Genomic DNA, 24,828 nt, shown 5'->3' with positions numbered 1-24,828 from the left:
CCCCAGCAGTGGAAGTAGAAGGGAATGGGAGAAGACATTTTTTTACTTTCTCTACATCTGCATCTTTAGAATATTTAGATAAAAGTAGATAATATGTTTTCACTTTAAACGAACATTATGCACACATGTATGCATGAACCACAACAAACATATCAAGCTGGGAAAAATATTTGTTAACTTCTATCACAAAGGGCTAATCTCTCCAATATTTAATTTGCTCTCAGAAACTGTTATGACAAAGCCAATACAGAATATTGGCCAATGGCCAAATGGAAAAACCTGGCCAAGGAAATAAGTGCTCAGTTCACAGAAAAATATAAATAGTCCTTAAACATACAGAAAGTTGCTCACTCTCATTCACAAGGGAAATACAAATAAAGCAACACAAAGATACTGGTTTTTGAACTGTCAGTGTGGCCAAGATCCAAAAATCTGACAGCCTATTATTCCACTGGCAAACTGGTGGAAAAGCAGGTGCTGGTCTACATTGCTGGTGGGTGTCTGAATTGGGGGAGCCCCACTGAAGGGCAATTTGGCAAGATCGATCAAAATGATAGATGTCTATACCTGTGCCCAGCAATTCCTACCCTGGGAACTAATTCTCACAGATATACCTTCATGAGAGTGAAATGATGGAATAAAGGCCATTCATTGCAGCCTGACTAGCGACAGCAAAAGGGAGAGAAGAACCTGAATGTTCTCCAATGGGGGGAAGGGTGAAATCTATCACGGTTTATCCAAACGGTGAGACATGCTCTATCATTAGGACACGCAAAACTCTCCTGGATATACAGTTAGACTGGAAAGGGCAAGGTCAGAGCCATGTGTAGTGTATGCTACTATTTATGCATAAGTGGGAAAGGGCTTAAGAATCTATATTTCCTGGGGCATCTGGGTGGCTCAGTCAGTTAAACGTCCGACTCTTGATTTTGGCTCAGGTCATGATCTCATGGGTCCTGAGTTCAGGCCCCCCACCAGGCTCTGTGCTGACTGTGCAGAGCCTGCTTGGGATTCAATCTCTCTTTCCCTCCCCCACTTGTGCTCTCTCTTTCTCAAGATAAATAAATAACACTAACAAAAATTTAGGGGCACCTGGGTGGCTTAGTTGGTTGAGCATCCAACTTTAGCTGTCATGATCTCGTGGTTCGGGGGTTCGAGCCCCATGTCGGGCTCTGTGCTGACAGCTTGCTCAGAGCCTGGAGCCTGCTTTGGATTCTGTGTCTCCTTCTCTCTCTGCCCCTCCCCCACTTACACTCTCTGTCTCTCAAAAATAAATAGATGTTAAAAAAATTTTTTTTGAAAAGAATCTGTATTTCCCATTTGTTTATAGAGTCTTAAAAATGTTCTGATATCCAACATAAAAAATTAACAGTAGTCAGGTTCAAGGAGAGGTCAGGTGGCGATACAGGTGGGAAGGAAACTTTTCCCCACATCATTTTTTAAACCATGTGGAGATGTTGCCTACTCAAAATATTAAATTTAAAAACAGAGAACCATTTGAACAATTAAAAAAAAAAAAAAAAACAAGAATAACACTGTGCTGGTTGATGGACACAAAATCTGAGCTGAATTTCCTTGTCAAGGGCACTGTGAACATAAAGCAGCTTGTTCTCTCTCCCGCCCCCAAACCCCACACTCCATAGGGCTCTGTAGGCCAGGCTGGAAAGTCCCTTCGTGCGCCTCACATTTTTCTCCCAGCTCACCCTGTGGCCACACTCGGCATAGTGACAAAGACAATCATGAAGCTAAGGGCCTGAACTGTGACCCAGGATGCTTAGCTGCGTTGTCCCTTCTGGAGAGTGGCTGGATCTGCTGGGGTCACAGGGCTGTTTGGTTTCACAGGGACACCGACACTGCCTTCCCGATTCTGCCACCGAGAACTGTTTCCCACACAGTAGCCAACTGAACGTCTCTGCAAACCTCCCAGACATTCAGGCCCAAGTCTTGTTGTCCTGTAGGGAGTGCTGGCCAAGGTGCCGAGCCTGACTCACCAGGGATGTGGCTGCCCATGTATTTGATGTGCATCTCATGCAGCCCGACTTCAGTGGGGGCGTATCTGACGGTGACTGTGCCGTCCTTGTTGTCCACAATCTCAGGCGTGGCCGTCTTCCCAGAAGGCATGTGGACCTCTCCTGTTAGAGCACAGGAAGAGAGAGCCATGAGCCCACCAGGGGCTTCCCCCGGAGAAGCTGAGCACAAAGGCCCAGGTGGCCCTCAGAGGCAAGAGCACTCACTGCTGCCTGAAGCATCCAAGATCCACAATGGGAAAACAGACACGTTTGCCTTTATTTTGTTCCCTTTTTCTTCTACAAATGCAGCAGGCAACTCAAGTAAAGAGTTTTGTACTTTTGTTCTGACAAATGAGAAGCCCACACAAGACTAGAAAAGACCACAAGGCCAGGAGAATTAGCAGAGTATCAACTCAAAGAGAATGAGGCATTAAAAGGAGGCTAGAAGAGAAAGAAACTCTTGTACAATAGGCTTCAGTGTCAATGTCATATCTGGAAAGGTGCAAGAATAAGAGAAGGCAGGAAAAAAGGAGGGACAGGAACCCGACAGTCATAATCTCAGGGGCTCACGGACTGATCCCCCACAGCAAGAAACAAGGGTGCTAGGTTCAGGACCCCAGGTGTCGGGGACAGGTGGAACCACCTCCCAGGAACCCTTCTGGAAAGCTAGTGCAAGCCAGTGAGAACAAAGCGGCTTTCACGACAGTGCTTACCGGTGATTTCTCCTTTTCTGACCGCAAATGGAATGACCAAGTCGAAAGGCTTAAAGCCCAGGCCGTTCATGTCACTCACTGGGACATAGGCCTCTTCGGTTACCTAAAAACAGGAAGCAGTGGTCACTGGGTAAAGTGGACAACCGTGTGGGCCAATGAAACAGCAGAGGGCAGAGAGCAACTGGGAATTTTGCAAGCTAGTGCAGCCGGGGTGTGGGGACGTGGTTGCCCGTACAGGACGGGCTTAGTCTAGCTGCCCCCAGGGCCAGAGCAGGACCTGAAGGACTGGAGAAGTCATGCTGACCAATTGCTAAAAATCACTAGGCAGTTTGCTTGTAAAATTCCCAGCAGTGCTCACGGGACAGTGGAAAAGTAAGAGACAGCAATGTCTGAGTCCCAAGAGGCTCCACCTGGAAAGGTTTAGTTGCTTGTGGCCTGGAAAAGAAGGTGCGTTTTAAGTGGCAGAAAGTAGCAGCGGGTGGCTTTCCCCCTGAACAGAAACCAAATGTGCTAATGGCGGCTGAGAGTCAGCAGGAGGGCTTGAGGAGGGCCCATCTTTCTCTGAACCGCGGAGACAGGCTACACCGAGCGTGATCACAGACATGACGGCTGGAGATTCGTGGAGCGCATACGATGACACGGGTGGGTCTCATTACAGAGGAAGCGGGGATCATTGTGACGGACTGATCAGTGGGGCACAAACCAATGACCAGGACACCCAGAGGGCTGAAGCAATCCCCAGAAGCAGGCTGCAGCTTTTCTGAAATGAAGGCTGAGTAAACACAGAAACGCAAAAAGGAGAAAAAAAAAAAGTGTACCCAGGGCCTGAATCCGGGGGAACATGCATTTACCGGTGCCTCCTCCACGGCCTCGACTTCCCCATCTGTGGCCTGGTCAGTGGCAAATGGAGATTAGTTGGGAATCACATTGAAGGGACATTGCTACTTAGATGCTACAACCTGAGGCTGGCTTCCTCCCCATCTGCTCCGTCTTGCACAGCAGGGAGCCACTCCCTCCAGTGGGAGCCTACATTCTTTCTCCCCTTGTGGAGAGCGAGTGGGATCCTTTCTTCAAAGGTCAAATCCACATGCCCTTTGAACCCACGATCCCACCTCTATGAAGCAGGCCTATCGACATGCTAGCAGGCAAGTCCACAGGTAAGTGATGTATGCAAGGCGTTTTACCACAGCTGTTGATGGTCATGAGAACATGACCTCACCTAAAACGTCCAACTGGCAGGGAGTCAGGTAAGTAAATTATGTAAACCTGTACACCTGAAGAAGCTACCAAGTCTGATGAATTAATGTGGAAGGGTACGTATGACACCCTGAGGGACGGAAGCAAGTTACAAAGCAATGTGTGTGATGTGACCCCACGCATGAAGTTGATGTGTGTGTTGTGCAAATGGGAAAAATGAACACTAGTCACTTCTGTGGCATGAAACTGGAAAAGTGGTCTCCTGTTATTTGGTAAGGGTCCATGGTCTTAATAAGCTCATTTTTGCTTCAAACCACAGACTTCATGTTCCAATCGACCTGATAAGGGAGGGATCATCTTTTACCACAGTCAACAACGAACTGGAAGGCCACCCCCTGGGGGAAGGCCCACATGCCTGCATTTACTCCTTTGTATTTTGGCATCTGCGGAAAGGGGACTTCATTTAAAAAGGCTTCAATTTTTGAAACAGCCCTCTCCCCATCTTCTAGGGCTCTCTTATACCGTGGGGCCATGCAGGGGCAAATTGGCCAGGAGGACGATCTTTCAATGGCCACGCTATGGCCTTCAATCCATTCTCAACAGTGATGAGCAGATAAGCTGGCTTCATGATGTATTTAACTGAACCAGCCTGCTGGGCCTCCCTGATACATGAGCTGTGAAGGCAGTACTGTGTGTTCATGTCCTTTTGGCCACAAGTCTGTAGAGAGAGGCAGGGAATCCACATACAAAGAAAGTCTATCTAGGTAAGGCTGGAGAAAGCTTGGAACAGGAGAATAAAGACCCAAACCAGGTACTGTGGGTGACTGCCCTTTTCTGCCTAGCTCATTGCACCAGCAAGGCCCGGGGACCACTCTTCCATGATGCCTATATATTCTAATTCACCAGATAAAACCCGCTACAGGCTAAAACGGATTCTTAAAACTGTAACTGGGGCCCTTCTCTGGAAATAAGGATATAAACTCTCTAGCTGCATTTCTTTTCACCCTTTTCTATTGAAGGAGAAAAACACTCCCAAATGAACAGGCTCAAAGTTGACAAGGGCTTACATCCTTGAGACAAAAAGGAGCCTCCAGATTCTTGGCAGAATGTTTACAGATAAACAAATATCTATGGAAAGGGGGAAAAAGGGCTACAATAGATTACAGACTGTTTGGATGGGAGGCGTGGCCTTCTCTTTGGAATGTAGTCTCTTCTCTATCACTACATAAAGTGAAATCGTGAGAAGGGGCTTCACAGGCTGTGTGGGGCCAAGTCACAGAGGCCTTATAAGAACTTTGTGGTTGAGCACCGCTGTTGCCCGTGGCATCAAAGGACACTGTGTAAGGGGAGACCCATAGCACCTGGTGGCTGTCCACAGCAGGCACTCTGGGCTCAGTGAACTTGAGCCTGAGCCTTGTTCCTATACCTCACCTGCAAAAGGGCCAACAATGCTTGGTTTTCTGAAGGTCAAATGAGATTTCTAATCTTTTCTTGGCTGAAGAACCTTCATAATCAGAGGAAGGTCCAAAAGTCACTCGCTGAAAATTAAAGAACCTCACCATTCTCTGGCCCAGAGGCCCACATAATGGTTTCCCTTTGCACCAGGTGTTACTATTCAAAAGACATGCTATTTCCCGCACCTATGCAAAATCTGAATCTTTCCAAAACAAAACTGGAGGTACTTTGTGTCCTGGGATACAAGTCAAGTCTGCAGACATAACGGCATCAGGAACCTCTCTCCTCAAGGCCATGGAGATGAGGGAGGAGGAAGGAGGAGAATAAGCAGAATAAAAAATGTGATGTTTTACTTACAAACATTTTTTGTCAAAGTGTATCTTTCTGAGCTGGGCTTAGGCCAGGATATTGCTTAAGACCCTTAGCATGACAGATACTTTGCTGGCCAATAAGGTTCCTTAGAAACTCTTAGAGCCAAGGGTCTCTGGATTTCTAGAGATTATTCTAGGACTCTATAAGGTCATGACTGCTTAAGAAAAATTTTTTGAAGAAAAAAAACTGGAAGGGGATGTTCTAGCCAGGATTTAACAAATGGCAGCTGTTACTATTTCTATCCTAGCAGAGTGCTCTAGGGAAGGAATTTTCCTTACCATGACAGTGAAGGGGCTGTTGGGAATATCAACGCCGCCAAAGCGCACATAGATCACATAGGTGCCTGGCTTGGCGGCCGTGTAGAAGATGTCGTAGGTGCCATCCTCGTTCTCGATGACATCGGCCTCAGCCTCGGTGCCGTCTGGGGTCAGAACCGTGCAGGTCACTTTCCCCTTCCCAGCGGTCTTGGCATCAACCACAAAGCCCACTTCCTCGCCGGTTTTCACAGTGGAGGCGATTCCAGGACCTGTAGAAAAGTTCAGGGGAAGAAAATGGAAGCTCTAGCTGTAGACAAGGGCCCTGGAGGCCCGAGAACAAATCTCACATTCATGTGGGTGATTCAAGGTTCAAGCATTCAAGGGTATGGGGATGACGGTCAACTTCCCTAAACAAATATATACTGGGCATTTTCTTAAGGGCAAGGTACACACCAAAGTGATCCAAACACGGTCCCTGCTCTCAAGATGTTCCTAACCTAACAGGCAGGCAGATGTAGGCCAGGCACCAGGAATGACAGCTCAATGTATTGTGGAAACGCGGAGGAGGAGCTAAGTACAGAAAAAATTATCAATTGTTCTTCAGAGAAGAGTCCTGTAGTACATCTCTATAAATAAAGTCCTAAGAATGTATATCCCAGGGTTGCCGCATTGACAAAGGGCTTTTTGAGATAAGGGGAATGGCTGAATTCTGAAGGACAGGTACTCTTGGCTAGGGGAGACATAGAACCTCTGTCCCCAAACCATGACTAGTCTCTATCTATCTGACTTGTGGCACCCCTTCATACAGGATCCACATATCAGGAAGTGTAGAAGAGTGAACTAAAAGCACACTGGCAAAACAATTTAAAAAACCCTCCAAGTGTGTAGAAGCAACAGGGAGTGCTAAGAACATGTTGCTCAGACAGTGAGTAGTAGAAGGAAGCCTGGGGCCAATTTGTGGAAGGCCTTGAATGACAGACAGAGAACTGTGGCCTCCGAGAGCCCCCAGGCTGAGAATATTCTGCTCAGGATTCCGCCCCAGCAAAGGAGGGAATAGGGCCTGGAAAGCAGGGAGTAAGTCCACACCCAGTATCATCACTCCCACAGGTTAGCAAAGGCAATCTAGTCGTACCTGGCACAGCACAGACCTAAGAGGTGGCAAATTGGACTGGCCAGTGTTTCAAAATTTCTCGATTTTTGAGCCCAAAATTGCCAAGTTGAGGAGTTTACAACTTGCTCTAAAAGCCAAAAGTTTTTCCCCATTCAGAACAAGAGAAGATAGGAGAGAAATAGAACACATCCACAGTGGACCTATGTGTGATGTAAAGAGAAGCAAATCTGTTTCATCTCAGAGATGGGGATTCATGTTGAGGAATCTGGTGCAGTAGCATCAGAGTAGCAAGAGCTGTTCTTAGAAACGGAAGGGCCCATGACGGTCTTCATGTCTTAGAAACTGAAGGAAGTATGATGCTCAAATGTATTCCTGGAGACATTCTGAGAGATACAGGCACAGTCTCCAGTGCTAAGGAAAAAACCTAGATCCTTGAACGCGTTTCTCTAACGCTGACCCGAAATGCTCTTGAATAAATCTTAAATAATTAAACCATCGACTCATGAAAGGGAGGCACACATGTGCAGCTTTTCATGGGAGCCACTATCTCTCAACCAAAGCGCCCACTTCAAAAGTAACATAATAATAGCTTCCATGCGCCTGGCACCGTGCTAAGCATTGTTCATGCCTGACCTCATCTGATCTTTGCAATAACCCTGCAAAACTATCTCTGATCCTGAAAAGAGTTTCTTGAATTCAAATGTTCTCAGAAAGATCTTCTATCTGAGTCTGACTGAAGCTCAGGGTGGTTGAGCAACCTGCCCTAATCACGTAGCTATTAAGTGGTAGAGACGGGCTAGCCCTTGGCTTTCTGACTCCAAAGCCCACACTCCTGACCTTGACCTGCACTCACCTGTGGCCAGACACTTGCTGGCATCTCCTGTCTGTGTGGCCCGGATGCGGTAGGGAGACAATGGGATGTCATCCCCCCCATAGGTGACCCCAATCATATAGCGTCCGGTCTTGTCAGGGATGTAGGTGACGGCATACGTGCCATCTTTATTGTCGTGGACAGTGGCTCTTTTGGGTTTTCCCTCTTGGTCCTGGGAATCACAGAGAAATGCTATTTAAGATATTGTCATCAAGATGTAGAAACCATTCATGGGAAACTGAAACACATTCTGCTCATTGATTTGCACCCCTCTTCAGGAAGAGACAGAATTACTGGCTTAATACAATCTTTTTGGGGGGTGGGGCTAGGGAGAAGAAAGAGTCACAGATCTCTTTAACACCATATGGACATGGTCAACGTTTAGGAATTTTTCGGTCAAGTGAACAAGTAGTGATTGAGCTCCGGACCCACTGAAATACAGGGAGACAAGAGGGCTTCTGCACTTGCACCACCACATCCACTCTCTCCCTTTTCTCTTTAGTAAAAGGTGCCCAATTCTTGGCTGGGTGCACTGCTCCCACCTCCTAGCATCCTCTGCTACCAGGTATGGCCATGTGACTTGTGACAAAGTTCCAATAAATGCGAGAGAAGTCGAAGTACACAGGGCTGCTTGAAGTGGCTCATTGACTCGAAAGTCCCCTTTTCCCCTGCTGCTCCTCTTCCTCCTTCCAGCCTGCCATGTGCATCAGAGGGCCCGTGGTCCACGAGGAGGCCTCCAGCAGAAGCCACAGTCAGGACGCAGGAGCAGAGAGATGGAGCCTGCTTCTCTGCGGAGCCATATAGCACCCAGGTGGCTTGCCTCCCGGCTTGTTTAAACAGAGGGAATAATCCCATGTGTTTAAGCCGCCACTCTTGTTTGCCGGGTATATTGTGATACGCAGCAAAGCTTAGTCCTAACTAATCTGATGAGTAATTGAAAACATTTTAAAAGAAAAACAGAGGAACAGATATAATAGAGATCAAAATACATGAGATTCATCCACAAGTGGTATTTGGAGCTACCCCTTCAGACCTCTCACTCAGGAAAGCATGTTTGTTCTCTGGCACAATTACTGACTCTCTGGTCGGAAAAAAAAAAAAACAAAACTGTCAAACACTTGCATCAGGCCAGAAATTGGTTATTAAAACCTTATTCTTATCCCTGGCCGGGAAATCAGGTCTTTATTAATAAAGTTGGACCCTAGAAGATAACTCAAAGTTACCGTTATCTGAACAGCAAGCAGGCCTTCCCCGGCATCTCTGGCATCGATTGCAAACTCCACAGGCAGACTGGCAGGCACACCATAGGAACTGAGGCCAGGGCCACTGGCAGTCACTTTGCTGGCATCATATGTGGGAAGGACCTTGACCTTAAAGGGACTTGAAAGACACACACACACGTATCCCCAGTCAGTGTGGATACCATCAACCCCTGCTACATCTTTATCTCCTTACACAGAGACTGGGCTTGAAATGAGGGATTTCTATAGCAGATAAGATAGCAGGTGACTTAAGTACCTTAAACCCAGCAGAAATTTACAACCATGTAACCATCATATGACAGACTGGCTTTCCCTGAGTGCATTCCATGCGATACACACTAATCCCCAAGTTGATTTGGGAGACAAGGTTAACTCACTGTTGTTATGCTAAGAAAATGGTTACCAAAATGGGAAGGGAATATTGGAATTAAGAGACAATACTGGAACAAATAATTAGAATAATAAAATTAATATTCTATCATCTTCTTTTCTATTTTTAGAATGCTTTAGATGGTGAATTACCTATTAACAAAGTAATACATAAATATAATATATAAATTATATATTTCTATATACCTAGAGCTATATGTATATTAGGGGTATGGGCAAAATTTTTTCATCTTTTTTTTAAAATTTTTTTTTAACATTTATTTACTTTTGAGACAGAGAGAGACAGAGCATGAACGGGGGAGGGGCAGAGAGAGAGGGAGACACAGAATCGGAAGCAGGCTCCAGGCTCTGAGCCATCAGCCCAGAGCCCGACGCGGGGCTCGAACTCACGGACCGTGAGATCGTGACCTGAGCCGAAGTTGGACGCTTAACCGACTGAGCCACCCAGGCACCTCTAAAATTTTTTCATCTTAAGGAGTAGAAAAAGAAACCTTCAGAGGCTGTTTGGAGAGTGGAAGAATGTAGGAAACATTTCATATTAATATGACTAAGGAATAGGTTTCTATCCAACACCCTCTGGGAATGCTATTGCCAACCAAATACTCAAAAGAAGTAAAAAAGTAAAAAAAAAAAAGTAAAGAAGTCAAAAAGTAAAAATCTTTGTCCTAATCAGAAAACTACTTGCAAGGCCACCAGAAAGAAGACTTTGATGAATTAATTTATTCCTTGTTTCTTCAAAGATTCCCAACTCCTTAATTTTAGCTTGTCTTTAAATTAAAGATGGCTGAAAAGAACAAAGTAGGAGGAAACAGGATGCTAAGAAAGGAGCAGACACAAATATCAAGGCTAGTGTATTGATATACTTGTGCAGAGCATGCAGGTTCTTGGTGATACCTGCTGATCTGATGGGTGGATGGATGGGTGGATAGATGGCTGGGTGGGTGAGTGGGTGCGTGGATGGATGGATGGATGGATGGATGGATGGATGGATGGGTGGGTGGATGGACGGTTGAGTGGATGGATGGATGGTTGGGTGGATGGATGGGTAGATGGGTAGATAGACCAGTGGGTGGGTGGATAGGTGGATGGACAGATGGATAAATGAATGGATGAGTGGATCACCAAGGCAGTGCTGGTCAATCCTGCAGAGGAGTAGGCTTCAGGCTGGTTTGGACCCCCTTCTGTAAGTGTCAGGAGCTTACCTACGAGGGATCTCTTCATCAGCGTATTTAACCGAGACCATGTAAGGCCCCTCCTGGGATGGGGTGTAGGTCACTGTGTGTGTGCCATCCCCATTGTCCACTATGTTCACCGGCTCCACCAGGCCTGAGAACAGAAATGAGAAGTCTGAGGAACTGCTTGGACTCTCCTTCACTCCACCCTGGGCTGAGTTTGAAACAGAATCACATTCATCCCCAAACCAATCACATTGGTTTCCACTGATGAGTAACATTAAGGCAGGCAGGTCATAATCAGAGGCCTGAGAAATCACAGGAGACAGGATCCCCAATTCATGGTTGCAGAAATGACCCCAAGAGACACCTTTAGCTTTCTGTTGGCTAAAGTACACTCAGTCAGCCCTTGAGTATAATTAAGGAGACTGCCCGTGCTTGTGCAAAGATGCATGTTGCAGACATGCTCTACCCTTTCAAGCTGGTTAGGCATGCTTGGGATGTGGCAATTTTACTGTGTAGCTGAGGAAGGGCCAAAGAGTCCACAATTCTGAACAGAAAAAATTAACCATTGGGCTGGCCAGTCAAAACTTATGGCCACCTTTGATCAAAGACCAGTATGGCGCCGGCAGGATGGGCATAGGTGCAGGACAGGTGAGGGTGTCAATCTCATGGGGTGAGGGGACCTTCAAAGTGATGCCTACAGGGGATGGTTAGAGACTATGTTAAAACATAATCAAGGCATGCATTGGGTAGGTAGATTCCAGATCCCAGTTCTGAACGTGAGCATCAAGGATGGGTTAACGGCAGAGTAGGTTAAGCAAAGCATGGTCTACTCAGTAAGCAAAGCAGAGGAGGCAGGAGCAAGGCAATTTGAAGGATGAAGCCAGCAAGAGGCATTCAGGTCACATAAATTAGAGCAGCAGGCAATAGGAAAATGCAAACCTGTCTCCGTAAAGTCACCCTTCGGGTCACCTTTAAAGAACTCTGAAATGGCTTTCAAGGGGCTGCGCCATGACTGGGAATCCACCTCATCAACTAAAATTAAAAGGCTGTTACTTCAGAATCCTCCATAATAATATAATAGAGGTAGATATCTAAGTAAAGCACCCCCCTCCCCTCTCTCTCTCTCTCTCTCTCTCTCTCTCTCTCTCACACACACACACACACACACACACACACACACACACACACACACAGGTCATACAAGCTCAGTAACTATTAGAATCAGATTCCAGCCCCATGACCTCATTTCCCTCAAACCACGTCTGCCCTGAGCTTCAAAGGGCATAACCTCCTGCTGAACCCCATTAAGGAGAAAGTTCCTCTTCAAAGAAGGAAGCCCCCAATTGCCATTTCTGTGAAGCCAAGAACACATCACTGGGGAAAAATCCAGATAATTTAAGAAATTAAGCAGAGAATGGCACACTTTAAATGCTAGAAGAGGAAATGTGATCGTCTACCAAATAAGGTAAACTTCAATGCACTTCAGGGCTTTGTCCCAAAATGGCCTGCTAGCCTTACTGAACCCCAGCGTTCTAGGCTGCCAACAGGGCAGGCCAAACTGGCAACAAAGGCCATTTCCCAAGAGACCCTCTCCCTCCAGGAAGTTGGGACAATGACAAAGCCATGTGTCGCATGGGAGGAGTAGCTGTCATTTCCAGAAATTTGGAGTGTGTTCCACATGGGCACAAAGGCACCTCGAAGAAAATTATCACCTCCAACCCCATTGCCCACCCAAATTCCAGACCAACCCCAGTCACCTCACAAATGCTGAAATGTGTAATCAAGCAGTTTTAACAGTATTACATGGGAAAGCCCAAAGACTACTTGCTTCATCTCACTACTTAAGAAAAATAAAAATTTAAAAAGACATTTAGAGGGGCTCATGGGTGGCTCAGTCAGTTGAGTGTCCGACTTTGGCTCAGGTCATGATCTCACGGTTTGTGGGTTTGAGCCTCACATTGGGCTCTGTGCTGACAGCTCAGAGCCTGGAGCCTGCTTCTGATTCTGTGTCTCCCTCTCTCTCTGCCCCTCCCCTGGGGCTCATGGTCTGTCTCTCTCTCTCTCAAAAAAAATAAATAAAAAGCATCAAAAAAATATTTTTTTTTAATTTAAAAAGACACTCAGAGCCATATTATTAAATAGGGGAAAGACCACTAGAGAAAGAAGAGGTCTGCCTGCTTATTAAGCAGGAGCTTCTCCTGTTTAGAGTATGGAGCAATAAAACAATTTAAGAAATTTAATTTTAAGTTCATGACCAAACTCAAAAGTAAAGTGCCTGCTATGGCTCACAGCTGCCCCCATCTGGGGCAGGTGAATGTCAGCAGGGGGGCAGGATGCATATTCACCTCGTGGGCCCAGGACCCTCACTTCCAGTGGGGCCAGGCCGGCTTTGCTGCTGTCCACTGTGAAAGACTGCAAGATGCGAGCTCGGACACCGGAGCCCAGTCCGGGGCCAGCAATCTTGACCTTGCTAGGATCCACGACATCTTTCACTGGAACTCTGAAGGGACTGCCTGGAAAACAAGTCACAGGATTCTGAGCACAGGAGCCTTGCCTTGTGTGCACCCAGAATCACACTGCTGCTCTGCATGGGCCCTTGGTGGTTTGGACCTCAGTCAGTGCCCCCCACCTTGCTGTATGTGCACCCATGTGCATCCACTCCATCTAGACACTGTGCCAGGTGCTGGGCCCAGAGTGGCTAATGGCCCTTGAGGAACCCACAATGTAGAAGGGCAAGGCACACAAGACACTGTACTGTCACATAACATGTTAAGGGCATGGACAAGCCCTGGTGGGGCACTTAGAAGGCAATGAGTCCAGTCTTCAGGAGGCCAGGGGAAGCTTTCCAGTGACACTGAAGCTGAGACATGAGAGTGAACAGATAGCACCCAGGGAAGCAGATGGAGAGGGGTTTTAAGCTGTGATGGGCATATGCAGAGGACTAGGTGAGGGGAAAGACAGGCTATTGAAGAAAATGAAGGAAGACAGCTGAGTGGTGGAAGAAAGAAGTGGAAAGGGCTATAGAGGCAGGGAGGCCTTTTGGCCCACATTCAATATTCTCTCCCCAAACAGCTCCCGAGGGCTTCCTGGAATCCTCCCCCAGCAACGTAGCCTGCTTGGTTCCCTGGTCATTGGGTGAACCCTTGCTTTCTCCCTGTCAGCTGTGGTCCTCTGACTCTTTGAAGGTATTGGTTTTAAAGACCAAGTTAACAGAAAATGCTGTGTGATCAGGATTTGCAAGACGAGCACTGAACAGAGAAGCCAGGGCTGGACCAGGGACCCTCATGGGATTCCCCCACCAACGGGGACAGAGGAAGACCTCCTCAGAGCTGAGCCAGAAACGGGAGCCCCAATGGCTCTGGAATCATACCCCCCTCTGGCTTCCAAGTCCATCATCGAGGGGCAGTGATATGCATCTCTTGCTGTGTGCAGAAGTCCTTGTGTTCCCCAAGAAGGCTGGCAAAATTAATGACTTCTAACTGCCACACAAACTCAGGTGTCTCTGCTTTGCATCCCCCCCAAATTTATCTGTTGTAGAATTAGGGGTGGTACATTACAAGATCACACAAAGAACAGAGACCTTGGCTTTTTACCAATAGCTGGGTTTTGACGGCATCAAAGTTTTCAGCTAGCTGAAATAAATGGCTGACCCTGGCAAAGACAAACATCACCCTCCATGTTTGGGTTTAGGGAAACAAAAGGGAGCTTCAGTTTACAGAGAAACGGCTGAGAATTTCAGTGTCAGCAGGTGATGGCCATCGACTACCCTGAGGCTGATCTCCAAGTCAGAGCCCCCACTGGAAAGTGTCTGAACTCTGCATGAGAGTAGCCAAGAACTAACAAAATGACTTTAGACCCGAGGTATGAGGTGGCAGATACCAAGCATTACCTGCCACCCATGCTGTGCCCCAGGCAGACATCAAAACCCAATCACAGCAGCTCTTCTTCCTGATGCCCTTATCCCAGTTGATCCAGTTGATCTAAGAACCACCACCAACCGACCACAGCTGGCCCACCAGAGGAAACTAATAGGCCACAGCGGGTAAACTAATAACTCCACTACAGGTCTGTACCAGGCCAGGAAACACTGGACTATGTTTAACCAATCAGAATTCCCATGAGAGCAAATCAGAAGCTAGCAGGTATGTTTCACAGCTCAACACCACATGAGTTACCTTAGCTAAGCAGCCCAACACTAAGACAACAAACCAACACTTTCCTAAATAACTCTGCCTGGGAAGGGCCTGGGATCTGGGAAAAGCTGGTATTCAGCTCTGAGAGGCAACAGAGAGTCTGAAAGATGACGACGTACCATCTACCTCTGGTAAGAAAATTCCAAGTGGGTCTCTCTTTATTGTAATTCTCAAAGATGGCTGTCTGCTTCATGCTCATGCATCAGCCACAGGGGCCCAAGCCTGCACCCCTCTTCTGCAAGGGGAACTCCAAAGCTGATGGCATCCACCAGACCTTCCCAATAAAGTCAGAACGGTGTTGTTATCTCCACGACCAGGAGATTGTCTTCTCCACTGCTCCCTGCCTGGGTGATGATGTGGATACCTACCACATCATCTCTCCTGAGAACAGCCTTCCATCTGTTCTCTGTACTCTCCTCTACCATCCCCCCAACTGCAGAGCTGCAGAGCTCCAAAAGATACCCAAGGCTCTGCATTCTGTCACTGAGCCCTGTTCTTTCTTTGTAGCAGTTATCAGGAGAAGTCACATAAACACCAGCCAGGAAGTTCCCGGAGCTCAAGAGCTTTGACTGTCCATGACTGAATGCGTCTTGACTAGTGCTTATAGGGATTTAGAAAGCTATGATCAGCTGCAAAGCCAAGTTTGAGGAGAAACTTACCAATTTAAGTTTCTTAAACTTAAAGAGACTTAAGCCTTCAAAGAAAATCTAAGCCTTCATAAAATTAAGGCTTAAATGAACATCTGAGGAGCATTAATTTGAGCTGAATGTCAATGCTTTCAGATCAACGCGAGAGGAAGAGTGAGTTTGAACGTATGCACACGTTTGCATGTAATAAAGGGGGGAAACGTACAGATTCAGGAAACTGTTTGGTCAATGCACACTCCACTTCCCTGGGAGTCAAGTCAGAAACCCAAAAGTAAGCTCCTCAGCCTGGTCCTTCCCCTTCAGTCTCACCCTGGCTTATGACTTTTAGGGCAAGAATAATACTGACCAACCCAAGGCTCTTCCTGCCCCAGGAGTCTTGGGGTAGGGTTCTGACCTCTTTCTCAACATATCTAAGCCAAGGCATAGGGTGACTCAGAGGCAGCCCCCAGAGTCCTTACCTGTGTCCACTCCATACCACAGTCACCTACCCATCTAGATCTGTATTGAGTGGCAACTGTTTCATTAAATAAGCAGAAGCAGAACCTATGAAAATCCCTCCCCTGGAGCATGAAAGGTGGAGGGCCCTTTGCCACTTAAGTCATATATTTCCTCATTGTTTCAATCATGTATAGCAGTGGTTGTCAACTAGGGATGATTTTGTCCCCAAATGGATACTTGGCAATATCTAGAGACATTTTTGGTTGCCACAAAACGAAGTGGGGTGGAATGCTACTCAATACCCTACAATGCACAGGACAGCCTCCCCACAACAAAGAATTATCCCACTCCCAATTTTTTATGTAATCTCATCAACCCAACATGGGACTCAACCTCACAACCCTGAGATCAAGAGCTGCATACACCACCTCCTGAGCCAGCCAGGCACCCAACAAACCCTGTTTTATAGCCAGTGCATATACTACATCATTAAATAGAAAAGAAATTAATAAATAAAAATTTGAGTCTGTGTGTCTCTTTTGGCTACCAGGACTGTCAATGAAAAACAGAAAGTAAGAAAACACGCCTAAGGTACGCAAGAACCAACCATAGAATAAAATGGAGAGTTTCAACGTTCTAAAAAAAAAAAAATCAGCTTTCACTTAAATTAGGTCCTCCAACATGTGAGCAACCATTTGCAGTCAAAATGCCAAGTCAATGTGTTCTGCCATGTTACTGGTCCTCCTGGCAGTTGGGATATTCTTGGAGATGCAGCCATAAAGAAAATTCTCCCTTTGCAGTCACTGCAAATATCAGACTCTTTCTCCACTCAGAAATAAGCAAAACAAAACCTGCTTTCACGCAAAATCAATTGTTCTTTGGGTACCTTTCTGAGGGAAGCCTTACCAGGGATGTGGGCTCCTCCATATGTGATGTTAACGTCATAGTCCCCTGGAGCAAAGGGGACGTACTCAGCGCTGCAGCTACCATCTTTGTTGTCTCTGCAGTTGATCTTCGACTCTGATGGGCCTTCGACAGTTATGCCAAGCCCACCAATTCCTGCCCCTCTGGAAAGTGTGGAGAAGAAAGCACAGTGGTACTAGTGGTTCATGCTAGTCTGCTTATTGCCAAAACTCTTTAAAATCCCTCTATAAACGATCCCATGTAGCCAACCTGACTCAACTACTGTGACACCTCTCACACAGAAGATTTCTCAACAGTATAAGACAGATTTAACCCCTCCTTTCCGATGCTTATTCTTCTTTTGATTAAAAAAAAAATTTTTTTTTAATGCTTATATTGGGCGGGTGGGGGAGAGAGAGAGACAGCAGGAGAGGGGCAGAGAGAGAGGGACAGAGTGAGAATCCCAAGCAGGCTCCACGCTGTCAGTGCAGAGCCTGACACAGGGCTCGAACTCACAAACCCTGAGATCATGACTTGAGCTAAAATCAAGAGTCAGATGCCCAAACAACTGAGCCACCCAGGCGCCCCACAGGAGGCATACTTCTAATATCTCACCTAACTATGAGATTGGCTATATATATTTCTGCATTATCAAGTTAAGGCGCTTCCATCTAGTTCTGGTTTGCTCAGCAATTTTATGACTATCACCAAGGGCTTTCTGGTAACTTTTTGAGTACCAGACTCCATGACACATATGCAGAATACACCCGTAAAACTCAGAGCAGTTAAACTACCTAAACCTACTCTTTTTAGAGAGTCAACACACAGAACCCAGGACCCTGCTTACCTAGTAACCACGGTGAAGACATTGGGTTTGTTGGTAAAGGCCTCTTTCAACCCAGGTCCTTGGGCTTGAACCCGAGATGGCTGGCAGCCTTCGGTTACAGCCACTTTGAAGGGACTATTTGGGACAGGTACATCATCGTAGGTCACCTCCACTACATGGAGACCTGTTCAAAAACAACAAACAGGAACATATTTGTACAGGAGTCACCTATTTGTGGGAAATAACACTCTACTGCAGAGTTTCACCTAGTACCCACACCTACCTGCTATACCATGTTATTTGCAACAAGTGGGTTAAAGAAATAGTACAACATCGGTATGATTTGATTCTTTTTAAATGCACTTGTTTATTTTTGCTTTCTGTTCACCTGACAGACACATAACTCTCCCTCCCTGACACACATATGCACAAGGTCTCTCCTCCAAGCAAATATCACTACATCTGTATTCAAGTTAGTCATCTTAAATGTATTATCCTGATCTGGAAACACTCCATGCAGTCATTAGCCAAGAGACAAAGGGGGAATCCATGAAATAGAATATACATGCATTTACATAAAGAGATTGGAAGTATCTGCACCAAAATATTTATAGGAATCACATATCCAAGTAATGAGGATATATGGTACTTTTAATTTTTTACCTTTTTGTTATTTATCAAATTAAAAAACGTTTTTATTAATGTTTATTTTTGAGAGGCAGAGTGTGAGTGGGTGAGGGGCAGAGAGAGAGGGAGATACAGGCTCTAGGCTCTGAGCTGTCAGCACAGAGCCCAGTGTGGGGCTCAAACCCATGAACCGCAAGATCATGACCTGAGCCAAAGTTGGACGCTTAACTAAGTCACCCAGGTGTCCCTCAAATTTTTAAATAATTTTAATATTCAAGAAATAAATTACATAAAACAAACTCTACAAATGAGCAATACGCATGACATCACTCATAACCTGCTCGGGTGAGCCTGAGGCTAAACCTGGCCCAAGTGTCAACATATAAGGAGGCATTATAGGGGAGGGAGATTTCCACATGTCCCTGTCACTTTGTACATGCCTCTGCTGAGACAGGCCAGACACATGAGGCAGGAGTCAACACCAGTCACCAAACGAAATGGCCCAGCACAGCTATGAACAAGGGTCATGTCCAAGGAGAAATCAACTCACCTTTCTCAAAGGGCGTGTACTCCACCTGGTAGGTGCCATCGGCATTGTCTGTGACGAAGCACTCGGTAGAGGCCCCTGAGGGGTTGGCAACATGGGCTTTGATGTGGTCACCCCCAACCTGTGTCAGGGGCCGTGAGTCGACCGTGAAGTCGGTGGTGGCCTCACGAAACACATCTGCAGAGCAATCACACAGATAAGAACGTCACCAATACCTGGGACCCAGGACCAAATCCAAGAACCAAGGTTCTTGCACTTCAGATACGTTAGGTCTAGTTTCAGTGACAGCAGACAACTGTTTTCTCTGACTCTCAAAATCGACAGTATTAATGACCACCTCCCCCTACCACCACCCTGCAAAAGCTGCTTCCTCCCGGGTAGTCCGTGGAAGCCCCAGTGAGAACACAACCACTTGTACACTTTTTGGACAAAGGTGGGGTCTGGGGACAGGTTAAAGGGAAAAGACAGATCTTCTCTGCAGCAAGTGTGGTATTAGCACCACATCTGAAACCTTTTCAATTCAGTGTCAAAAATGAAAGATCTTGAATTTCCACATAAAAATCAAGGTTTTTAACTCTGCCAGAGAAACAGGAAAATCTGCAGGCAGTGCTGGGCCCTGTTCTCCACAGAGAAACAACGTGAGGGTCAGGCAGCAGAAATGCCATGTGCCCACTCCTTTGCCATGGTCCTTCTCTTCTGGATGCAGGAGCATAGGTGAGTGTTTTCCTACACCCCACCTGGCCCCAGTGGGCATATGAGTTCAGAGCTCCACTCTGAGCTTCTGGGGACCCCTAAGTCCCAAGCTATTTTGCAGCTTCCCTCTCTTTATGAAACCTACCTTTTCCTTCTATTCCTGGCCCAAAGACTTTGACCCTGCTGGTGTCCACAGCGGGCTCCACCTTGACCCTGGCAGGGAAGTGGGGCACGAGCTCGCCGCCATACTTCATCGTCAGTGTGTACATGCCGGCAGTCAGGGGCACATAGGTCACTGCATAGGTGCCGTCTTTGTTGTTTTCAATACAGACTTCGGCTTTCGCTCCCGAGTCTGACACGGCTTCCAGGCCCAGGGCCCCGGGCCCTGCTTCCGAACAGTCAACACTCAGCAGCCCAGCTTCGCCCACTTTCCCATGCTGGAGACCTGGCCCCGAAGCCACAACTTTAGAGGGGTCGAAAGGCATTTCAATGTCAGCTTTGAAGGGAGAACCAGGTATATGGACTTCTTCAAAGAGAATGTTGACAAAGTACTCCCCGGGCTTTGTGGGCAGGTAGGAGACAGAGCACGTGCCATCGCCATTGTCAGAGCATTCAATTTTGGCCTCGCATGGGCCTTCCACGGTGAGGCCCAAGCCTCCGGTGCCCGCTCCTTTGGTGTCGATGGTGAACTCTGCGGGCTTGCCCACGAGACCACCTTCAAGGCCAGGACCATGGGCCTTCACCTATTTGAACAGAGAATAAAAGTCGAACTGTGCCTGATGCTGGAGTGGCTGCTCGGCCAGCACCACCTCACACCCCAGCCTGCAATCAGGCCTCTCAGCTGAGTGGCGCTTCTCCCTGAGGCCTAACTCATGTCACACAGACCCGAGTTAGAGCCACGGTGCAATCCAGGCTGCAGATGGCTACCAAAGGGAGACACGGCTGCAAGCTCAGTCAACACTGAAAGCCACAGCACCGAGGCGTGGCCCTCTGAAGCCCGGCATGTGACTTCCACTCTGCCATGCCCAGCATTCCCGAACCACAGGGCTGGAGGTGGAGACTAACAAACACACTCGGGGCTGAACGCTTGTAGCATGGTTTTATGGGCCTCCCTGTTGCTTGGAAGGCTACACCTCCCTCAACAAACTCCACATAATAAAAAACTGCAGTGGTGGATACCTGCCCTTCTACATTTGTCCAAACCCATAGAATGCAGACCACCAAGAGTGAACCCTTGGGCAAACTACGGATTTGGGGTGAACAGGATGTCAGCGTAGGTCCATCAGTTAGAACAAACGTAGAACTCTGCTGGGTGATGGTAATAGTGGGGAGGCTGTGCACATGCAGGCACAGGAGGTATGAGGGAAATCTCTGTACCCTCCTCTCAAGTCTACTAGGAACCTAAAACTGCTCTAAAAACAAAAATCTAATAAAATTTTTTTTAATTTATTTATTAAAAAAATTTTTTTGAATGTTTATTTTTTCAGACAGAGAGAGAGAGAGAGAGAGAATTTGAACGGGAGAGGGGCAGAGAGAGAGAGAGAGGGAGAGAAAGAACCCCAAGCAGGCTCTGTGTTGTCAGTGCAGAGCCTGACACAGGGCTTGATCCCACAAACCATGAGATTGTGACCTGGGCCGACGTCAAGAGTCAGATGCCTAATTGACCGAGCCACCCAGGTGCCCCACTCATATATTTTTATATTGTATTATACAGCTTCTGCAGGATGAGCTCACTCTGCATGCTGGACGCTGGCCTCCACCCACACTATCTCACCTCACCCATTCAGGCTCACCCGTTATTATGCTAGCAAATCAAGGGCTAGAACCCAGGGACGAGGCCCTCACTGAAGCCTCACCAGCAGAGAGAGAGAGAAGACGAGCAGTGGGAAGGACGGCAAGCTGCCCAGGGACCACCCCCCCCCCCCCCCACCAAGGCTGAACTGTAGGACAGAAAACTTCCGTCAGTCGTTGAGAATGGACTTTCCTCAGAAAATGATTTTCTAAAGGTCTTTGTCAAGCAGGATCGGTGAAGGACCACAGTGTTATATTTGACAAGAGGAGACACATCCTGGTACAAAAACACAAGCTAACCTTGGTGGGATCTGGTGGCAGTGAGGCCTCCACCGTGTAGGGGCTCCCAGGCACGGGGTGTCCATCGTAGGTGACGTCTACAGCGTAAAGCCCCTCCTCGCGAGGGATGAACTTGGCTGTGCTGCTCTCCCGGCCCACCACGGGCGCCACCAGACACGGCACGACCTTTCTCGAGGGGCTCAGGATCGTCACATCCAGCTTCCCTTGGCCTCCTGCCCCGTTTGTGTCAATGGCGAACTCCTGGCCCTTCCCGACTTCGACTCCTGGAAAAGGGGAACGTGCCAAAGTGATGAGCTGACCCTTTTCAGCAACAAGAACAACCGAGAGCAAAAAACTAACAGTTCCTTGGACATGAGGTGTTATCTCAGCCCAGGCAACAAGCAGTGGCTGATAGCGAGGACAAGAAGCAAGACTGAGTAGGGATAATCAGCATGTACCTGGATAATAACCAGTACAAGAACAATTATTAATTAATGATGATATTGATAACAATGATAGCTGACACGTACTGAATGCACTCTACACCCTGGCACATCATCTCATTTAATTTTTACCACAACCCCATGGGGTATTTGTCAGCGATGGCTTTAACAGATGGGAAAACTGAGTCTCAGAGAGGTTAAGGGATGTGTCCAGAGTGACACCCAGCAGACCAGAAAGGTAGGACTCAAACATAAATTTACCTGATCTCACAATGTGCTCTGCTGACTGGTAAATTATAATCTGACACTGTCCTCTACTTACTTCAGGTGTTAACTTTATATCAAAACATTCCCATAGGCCAATATTTTATTTACTAACTCTTGGCAGCAAATTTAATCCTACAGCCAACAAGGCAAAAGTCACAGAGCTGGCTGGTGCAGGGGCACTGAGGCGAGTCTGAGGAAGTGACTCTCTGTACTGCGCTGATATCTGAAAGTTCTCTGCAAAGCAAGGCCACAGAAAACCCATGTGCTCTATTTGACAAAAACAGGGGAAGGACTTTGAACCAAAAGGAAAGCACTTGGGAGCACAGGGCCTCTGCCACAAGCCAGGGAATTCCTGACTCTGGAGCCTCAGAGCGCCATGGCCCAAAGGCTTTTCTAATCGCCATTGTGCTTTGCCTGGTCTGCAACTGAAGCCCTAAGTGTCTTAGAGAAAAAGCAACAACGAGGAGACACATGAAAAGGACTGGACAGTGACGATTCATATGCTCAGAGCTGGCTGCCCTCCAGGGACAAAGCCACCATCCATTTCTTGCTTCAGAGACCCCAGAGCTGGGAGGTGGCTCATGCATTTGGGTCACAGGTCAGTGAAGGCGCTCATCAAAGGTCCACTGAGACCAAAGAGGCCTGCCTTGGGGGGTATGCGCTGAGCCCCACGTGACCCTGAAATCAGGTGAATGTGTGCCACCGAGGCATGGCCGGGTTGCAGCCACACAGCAGCTCATGCCAACAAGGGGACATAGGTGTGCGTGTTCTCCAGGATGCATTGCTGATGTCAAAAGGCAGGCTGAAGACACACCGGTATGGCAGGACAATTTTAATGCAAAATAAACATTGCCAAATGTTTTCTGCTGGCACATATGCACATATAGATGCAGAGAGAAGGTATGGAAGGATAAAAACTGAACTGAAAACTCTGGTTAACCTAAGGGAGAAAAAAAGGTAGCAGAGTGGAGTTTACTCTCAACTGTGATGTTTTTTAGATGAAAGTGGATTTATGCATTACTTGTATAAAAAAATAATTCTATGATTACGTGTTGAACTTCTGAAGGTGAGTGATAACAACATCAGTGTTCACATTATACTATGGTCTTTACTTTTGTATGTTTGGAATTTTCCCTAATAAAATAAATTGAAACATTTTAAAATAAATGAAATGAGTTTGTACTGATAAGATACCTACCAAGCTAAAGGAATACTGGGATGGGACTGGAGGGATGCATCATACTTGTGGTTTCTGAGCGCCAGGGAGTTGGCTTTTATGCTAGACTGTCTACCCTTGTGTGGATTCTATGGCCAAGGACAACTAGCACAGTAGAAACTCACCAGAAATCAATGTGTCCCAACTTTTCTATGTAATGAAAGCATCCCACTGCGAGGCCAGCAGTTACGGAGGCCTGGCTATGTGCCAGCCCCTGAATCAGGAGCTCTTATTTAACTTTCAAAATATTCCTGTGAAGGTCAGTGTTCTTGATCTCCCCTCCCCGACTCTAAAAATGAGAAGACCGAGGCTTGGTGAAGTCACAGAGGTCAGGGAGGGTCACAGAGCTCTCCTACAGCATGGCCCCAATCCACACCCAAGTCTGTCCCACTGCAAAGTCTCTTAAGGCAGAATGTTTCTCTGCAAACTGTTCTTTGAAGGGAATCTAATTGGCAGCCCCAGTTGATGGTCTTCAGTGACCTGCCCCCCCTTCATCCACACACTTACTGTTTTCCAGCCCATTAATTTTTATCTTGCTCAGATCCAGTGGAGCAGCCACGCCCACGGCGAAAGGGCTTTTAGGGATGGGGTCGCCACCATAGGTAACCAGAACCTGCATATTGCCCTGGAACGAGAGGAAACAGAGTGCACCTTTGGGCACCAATATCTAACTTGTTGTTTAAACCTGCCTTCCAGATCCTTCATTCTTCCAGAGACACAGGGCACTTGACTCCAGTAGATTTAGAAACATCACAGATATAGGGGTGCCTGGGTGACTTAGTCAGTTAAGCGTCCAACTCTTGGTTTTGGCTCAGGTCATGATCTCATGGTTTGTGAGTTCGAGCCCTGCATCAGGCTATGTGCTGACAGCATGGAGTCTGCTTGGGATTCTCTCTCCCCTCTCTCTCTCTCTGCCCCTCCCCCTCTCACATTCCCTCTCTTCCTCTCTCTCTCAAAAATAAATCAATAAACTTAAAAAAAAAAAAAAAAGAAAGAAAGAAACAGCACAGATACGTTTCTCTAAGCTTCCAGCACCACGGCAAGAACAAGCGAGAAAGATAAAACCAGAGCAGCTTATAACAACAGGGACGACTTAATAAGCCTACTGTACTCTGTGCTTTTAAGCATTTCCTTGACTCAATC

At 47.0% G+C, this 24,828-nt stretch overlaps 1 protein-coding gene across 7 annotated transcripts in view; it reads right to left on the bottom strand.

Annotated features, from left to right (window-relative positions):
- The window catches only part of FLNB (filamin B), a 143,574-nt gene that overhangs the window by 26,815 nt on the left and 91,931 nt on the right, over positions 1 to 24,828 (bottom strand). For 2 of the 7 annotated variants that reach the window (XM_047843049.1, XM_047843100.1), the window contains exons 19-33: positions 24,193 to 24,310; positions 21,781 to 22,043; positions 19,835 to 20,432; positions 19,000 to 19,173; positions 17,844 to 18,006; positions 17,000 to 17,160; positions 13,161 to 13,328; positions 11,755 to 11,847; positions 10,840 to 10,963; positions 9,209 to 9,365; positions 7,968 to 8,157; positions 6,025 to 6,272; positions 3,541 to 3,612; positions 2,723 to 2,825; positions 1,992 to 2,132 (exon numbers count right to left, since the gene is read on the bottom strand). In XM_047843049.1, coding sequence (XP_047699005.1) covers positions 1,992 to 2,132; positions 2,723 to 2,825; positions 3,541 to 3,612; positions 6,025 to 6,272; positions 7,968 to 8,157; positions 9,209 to 9,365; positions 10,840 to 10,963; positions 11,755 to 11,847; positions 13,161 to 13,328; positions 17,000 to 17,160; positions 17,844 to 18,006; positions 19,000 to 19,173; positions 19,835 to 20,432; positions 21,781 to 22,043; positions 24,193 to 24,310 — 2,773 coding nt within the window. The remainder of the gene's footprint in view (positions 1 to 1,991; positions 2,133 to 2,722; positions 2,826 to 3,540; positions 3,613 to 6,024; positions 6,273 to 7,967; positions 8,158 to 9,208; positions 9,366 to 10,839; positions 10,964 to 11,754; positions 11,848 to 13,160; positions 13,329 to 16,999; positions 17,161 to 17,843; positions 18,007 to 18,999; positions 19,174 to 19,834; positions 20,433 to 21,780; positions 22,044 to 24,192; positions 24,311 to 24,828) is intronic. The other 5 variants (XM_047843060.1, XM_047843068.1, XM_047843072.1 and 2 more) reach the window with 5 other exon arrangements.

Source organism: Prionailurus viverrinus, chromosome A2 (genome assembly GCF_022837055.1).
Source record: "Prionailurus viverrinus isolate Anna chromosome A2, UM_Priviv_1.0, whole genome shotgun sequence".
NCBI classification, from domain to species: domain Eukaryota; kingdom Metazoa; phylum Chordata; class Mammalia; order Carnivora; family Felidae; genus Prionailurus; species Prionailurus viverrinus.
The sequence above is the reverse complement of the archived record's forward strand: the minus strand, read 5'-3'. Positions and strand labels throughout refer to the sequence as shown.